The sequence below is a fragment of the Propithecus coquereli genome, unplaced genomic scaffold, assembly GCF_000956105.1.
Source record: "Propithecus coquereli isolate 6110/MARCELLA unplaced genomic scaffold, Pcoq_1.0 Scaffold261, whole genome shotgun sequence".
NCBI classification, from domain to species: Eukaryota; Metazoa; Chordata; class Mammalia; order Primates; family Indriidae; genus Propithecus; species Propithecus coquereli.
The window spans coordinates 3044395-3050382 of NW_012148186.1; the positions used below are offsets into that span (position 1 = coordinate 3044395).

A 5988-nucleotide genomic window follows, 5' to 3' on the forward strand; every position below is an offset into this window, starting at 1 on the left:
GCCAGGCCCAGTGGCTTTTATTTCTTTCAGTTATGCTTGTGGCTGGAGTGGGGGTGGGGGAAGAGCCCGTGGCCCGGGCTCCCTGGAGACCAGGGCTGATGATACCAGCTGCCATAGGTGAGGTACCAGGCGAAGGTGCCTACTGCGGCACCCACAACCTTGTGAGTGTACTGGTGGAAATAGATGACTGTACAGAGCAACAAGAAGTTCCAGAGGCCCAGCAGCAGCACGTTGAGCAGGAAGATGAGGCGCAGGGGGGTGCCGGCAGGCAGTCCGTGGGCCAGGTACTTGGCAAACACTGCCGCTTCCTCAGCCATCAGCAGGCAGCAGAAGGTGAGCAGGAAGGTGTGGGAGGAGACCGTGTAGCCCCGCCACTGGTGGCCGGCTGCCAGGCAGCTGCGGCGGTCTGGCAGCTCATGGAGCAGCAGGCCCTGGGGCAGAGGCTCAAAGCAGGAGCCAGTCAGGTCTTCGATGAGCAGAAAGGCCCGGCCAGCCCCCCGCCACACGGCTGCCCCCACCACCAGTCGGCTCAGGTGCCTGGCGGTTACTGCCACACGCCGTGTAGCCAGGAACACCACCAGCAACACAAAGCCCCCTAGGAAGGTGCATGTCCAGCCCCACGCTGAATTCACAAACTTTCTGTGGGCAGAGAAGAGGGGAGGCTACTGAGACCCCCAGCCCTGTCTCCCCACCCTGGTCTGTGTTCCCATCACTGCTCTGTTCTTAACCCTACAAATCATCACTTGTTGTCTTTCCCATGCCCTTTGCAACCCCCAGCCATTTAAGCTTTGCCATCTCCTTAGAGGACTGGTCAGCATTCTAAGGTCCACATTTCCTCTTCCATCTTGCTCCTGACTTCCCCTGTACCCCATGGCTCTCTTCCCCTCCCCCTCCCTCCAATCTTCTCCTCAACCTCCTAGCCTATTTTTAGTGTTCAGACTGGCAGGAGGACAGAAGCCTGGAGAAAGGAGCTGGGATCCCAGGGTGCAGGGAGCCGGTTCCCACAGCCTTGAGTGGACTCACATGTTGAAGAAGTTGCCGTGGCTGGCGAAGATAGTCCGAGGGTTGACATGGAACTGCAGAAGGGGCCCAAAGATGACCACTGCTGCCAACCAGGCATGGTAGAGGCGCCGTAAGCAGGGGCTGCCCAGGAGGCGGGCGGCCTGTTCACTTCCAAAGTACAGCAAGGCAGAGGCCACCCAGAGCAGCACCTTGACCAAGCAGCCCAGCAGTGCCCGGATTCGGGCCCCGGCTCCGGGCCCTGCCCCCACCGCCGGCCCCCGCTCCATGTTCCCTCCCCTCCCCACTAACTGCTTGCTCTGCTGGGCAGCTGAGGAGGGGCTGATGGGGCCCCCCCTGGATAAGGACAGGCAGTGACAGGTGTGGAAGACACAGGGCAGAGCCCTGTTGGCAGCTGGCAGGCGGGGGAGAGGGGCGGGGGGCAGTAAGGGGCCAGGGTGGAGGGCTGCCACGTCAGCAGGGTCCTGGCCTTGAGTGTGTGGTAGTGTGTGTCCTGACAGCAGCCTGTGTCCTTTCCTGTCAGCCTTGTGTCCTCGGCTTCAACCATGTTCTCCTTCGTGTCTCAGGGCCAGGCCTGCTCTTCAGGGCTGTCCTTGTCCACACCCTACTTGGGTCTGCCTGTCTTTGTTTGGTCAGCCAGAGCCCCCCACCCCCACCCCAACTTTACCATACATTTGCTCCAAAGGGAAATCAGAGGTCATGAAGATAAAACTAACCAAACCTTGAAAGTCATTAAAAAGAAATCTATGTCTGTCTTATCGTCAGTGTGATCCTGCCCTTCTCCTGAGGTACTGAGCACAAGAGCCTGCCAACAGCAAGGTGCTATGCACAGCACCCTGTCCACCTCAGGCCTCGCAAGGCATAGCAGCAGTATCCACTTCAGTGCACTGTTACCCCAGCAGCTTGGCTCTGCTGTCTAGGGTCACAGTTCCTTAGCTCAGTTCCTGTCTGGACCAAGGGGCTATAATGGGCTAGTTTGGCCCAGGGCTGCTGTGTAAACCAGAGCTTGTGCACTGCACAAGGCAGCACCTCTCTCTCAAGGGGCGCTATTCATTTATTATGATGATTAACAGATGAAAGTCAAGTGTCCTAAGGAAGGCATCTTTTATAAGATGGCAGTGGCCCAGGCTGGATCCTTAAATCCCTAAAGATCAGGTTTCTCTCAGGTGACAAGGGGTAGAGAAGACCCTAGAACGGAAATTCCCAGTCACGAGTCCATCTAAACCAACTACCCTGGGCCTCAGGGCTGCCCCATGCAAACCCTGGCCTCCCAACCTGACTGCTGAGACTGAAGCGGCAGGGTGGAGAGCAACCTACGCAAGGAGAAGTCCCTGTTACTCAGTGACTGTTTCAAGATCGCTTTGTGTCTTTCTTCCTCATTCCTCAAAACTGGTGGTGGGACTTCTGAGCACAGTGGAAGCAGTGAAAGGAATGAGCAAGCAAGGACACTCAGGGTCTAGGCCCAACTGTGTGACTTTGAGAAAATCAATGAACCCTCCTTGTCCTCAGTACATTAATTTCCTCTGTAAATTGATCAAGATGGATTAGATAATCAGATTCCTTGCAGAAAAGCCCTCTGTGCTCTCATCTGTACATTGATCAAGATGGATTAATCAGTTAGAATCCTTCCAGATCCTAAAGCCCATACATACTTCTGCATAGTGGTCTTCAAGACTTCCTGCTCATGGACCCTATAAAAAATTTTGAAGACCTGCATTCTCCTTACACATTTTTAAATTGACATAAAATGTTTCATTGTGTTTTAAATAGTTGCAAAGAACTATTTCCAGTATAGTATATATATTCACATTTCAAAATAAAGCTATATAACTCTTTCAAACATATCCAATGGAATCTAAATACTACACCAATTAGATACCTCACCATTATCCATTTTAAAAGACGTGAAAAGATCGTAAGTCAGAAATTATAATTCCATTCTACTTTCCCCACAGAATCTATCCAATTTTTATGCTTGAAAGTCTTTCATTAACCATTTATCACACTTCTATGTAAAAAAGTATATAATCTAAAGTTTAATTTTTAAAAGTTTCCTGTAACCATAAAGTCCTAGAGTTACGTTTTTTTCTTGTGAATTTTCATTATGATTGTTAGTACGAAATAGATTATTAATACAGGGAAACCTCATTTTATTGTGCTTTGCTTTATTATACTGCACAGATAATTGCATTTTTTTTTTTTTGAGACAGAGTCTCACTCTGTTGCCCGGGCGAGAGTGCCGTGGCGTCAGCCTAGCGCACAGCAACCTCAAACTCCTGGGCTCAAGTGATCCTTCTGCCTCATCCTCCCGAGTAGCTGGGACTACAGGCATGCACCACCATGCCTGGCTAATTTTTTTTTTTATATATATATTTTTAGTTGTTCGATTAATTTCTTTGTATTTTTAGTAGAGACGGGGTCTCGCTCTTGCTCAGACTGGTTTCGAACTCCTGAGCTCAAACAATCCACCCGCCTCGGCCTCCCAGAGTGCTAGGATTTCAGGCGTGAGCCACCGCTCCCGGCCGATAATTGCATTTTTTATGAATTGAAGGTTTGTGGCAACCCTGTGTCCAGCGAGTTTATTGGTGCCTTTTTCCAACAGCATGTGCTCACTTTTTGTGTGACATTTTGATAGTTTTCACAGTATTTCCAACTTTTTCACTATCATTGTATCTATTATGGTGATCTGTGATCAGTAATCTTTAATGTTACTACTGTAATTTTGGGACGGTGCCATGACCATGCCCAGATAAGATGGAGAACTTAATTGATAAGTGTCATGTGTGTTCTGACTGCCCCACCACCCCACTATTCTTCTATCTCTCTCTCCCTCTCCTCAGCCCTTCCTATTCCCTAAGACGCAACAATATTGAAGTTAAGCCAATTAATAATCCTGCCGTGGCCTCTCAGTGTTCAAAGTGAAAGGAAGAGTCACACATTCTCCCTTTAAATCAAAAGCCAGAAATGATTAAGCTTAGTAAGGAAGGCATGTTGAAAGCTAAGATAGGCCAAAAGCTAGGCCTCTTGCACCATACAATTAGCCAAGTTGTGAATGTAAAGGAAAAGTTCTTGAAAAAAATTAAACGTGTACTTCAGTGAATGCATAAATGATAAAAAAGCAAAACAGCCTCATTGCTGATATGGAGAAAACGTCAGTGGTCTGGACAGAAGATCAAATCAGTCACAGCATTCCCTTAAGCCAAAGCCTAATCCAGAGCAAAGCCCTAACTCTTTAATTCTATGAAGGCTAAGAGAGGTGAGAAAGCTGAAGAAAAGTTGGAAGCTAGAAGAGGTTGATTCATCAGGTTTAAGGAAAAAGCTGTCTCCATAACATAAAAGTGCAAGGTGAAGCAGCAAGTGCTGATATAGAGGCTATAACAAGCCAGAAGATCTAGCCAAGATAATTGATGAAGATGACTACACTGAACAGATTTTCGAAGCAGAAGTAACAGCCTTCTATTGGAAGAGGATACCATCTAAGATTTTTGTATCTAGAAAGGAGTAGTCAATGTCTGGCTTCAAATCTTCAAAGGACAGGCTGACCTTCTTGTTACGGACTAATGCAGCTGGTGACTTTAAGTTGAAACCAATGCTCATTTACCATTCTGAAAATCCTAGGGCCCTTAAGAATTATGCTAAATCTACTCTGCCTGTGCTCTATCAGTGGAGTAACAAAGCCTGGATGACAGCACATCTCTTTACAGCATGGTTTACTGAATATTTTAAGCTCACTGTTCAGACCTACTACTCAGAAAAAAAGGTTTCTTTCAAAATATTACTGCTCCTTGATAATGCATCTGGTCACCCAAGAGCTCTGATGGAGATGTGCAAAGAGATGTATGTTGTTTTCATGTCGGCTAACACGACATCCATACTGCAGCCCATGGATCAAGGAGCAATTTTGTTAATTGTTTTTTAATTTTTAAAAAAATTATTAGGAGGGGTGCTCAGTTGCCTTGTTTTTTTTTCTTTCTTTTTTTTTTTTTTGTTGTTGTAGTTGAGACAGAGTCTTACTCTGTCACCCTGGGTATAGTGCAGTGGCATCATCATAGGTCACTGCAACCTCAGATTCCTGGGCTTAAGCGATCCTCTTGCCTCAGCCTCCTGAGTAGCTGGGACTACAGGCGTGCACAATGCCTGGCTGATTTTTCTTTTTGGTAGAAACGGGGTCTCACTATTGCTCAGGATGGTCTTGAATTCCTGAGCTCAAGCAATCCTCCTGCCTCGGCCTCCCAGAGTGCTAGGATTACAGGTGTGAGCCGCTGTGCCCAGTCCAAGGAGCCCAATTTTGATTTTCAAATCTTGTTATTTAAAAAATACATTTCACAAGGCTGCCATAATGATTCCTCTGATGGGTCTGGGAAAAGTCAATTGAAAACCTCTTGGAAGGCCAGGCTTGGTGGCTCATGCCTGTAATCCTAGCACTTTGGGAGGTCAAGGCGGGAAGATCATTTGAGGCCAGGAGTTCCAGATCAGCCTGAGCAACATAGTGAGACCTCATTTCTACAAAAAAATAAAAAAAATTAGCCAAGTGTGGTGGCATGTGCCTATAGTCCTAGCTACTCAGGAGGTTGAGGCAGGAGGATCACATGAGCCCAGGAGTTTGAAGTTGCAGTGAGCTATCATGACACCACTCTAGCCTGGGCAACAGAAACAGAGCAAGACCCTATCTCAAAAGAAAAAAAGAAAAATAAAAACTTCTGGAAAGGATTCACCATTCTAGATGCCATTAAGAACATCTGTGATTCAAAGGAGATCAAAATATCAACATTAACAGGAGTTTGAAAGAAGTGGATTCCAGCCTTCATCGATAACTTTGAGAGGTTCAAGACTTCAGTGGAGGAAGAAGCTGCAGATGTGGTGGAAATAGCAAAAGAACTAGAATTAGAAGTGGAGCCTGAAGATGTAACTGAATTGCTGCAATCTCATGATTAAACTTCAACATATGAGGAGTTGCTTCTTATAGAC

General features: G+C 47.2%; 1 protein-coding gene across 1 annotated transcript; it reads right to left on the minus strand.

Annotated features, from left to right (window-relative positions):
• FITM1 (fat storage-inducing transmembrane protein 1) lies at positions 1-2756 on the minus strand. Its single transcript, XM_012647291.1, has 2 exons — positions 1024-2756; positions 1-639 (listed from the first exon to the last, which is right to left on the minus strand). Exons 1-2 carry the CDS (start codon positions 1287-1289, stop codon positions 27-29), a joined length of 879 nt encoding a protein of 292 aa, XP_012502745.1. The 5' UTR covers positions 1290-2756; the 3' UTR covers positions 1-26.
• Positions 2757-5988: the final 3232 nt, after the last annotated feature.

Coding starts and splice junctions, on each gene's coding strand:
- FITM1 (XM_012647291.1), bottom strand. CDS start 1,289: ATGGAGCGGGGGCCGGCGGTGGGGGCAGGGCCCGGAGCCGGGGCCCGA. Junction 640..1,023: donor CACGGCAACTTCTTCAACAT/GTGAGTCCACTC, acceptor CTCTGCCCACAG/AAAGTTTGTGAATTCAGCGT.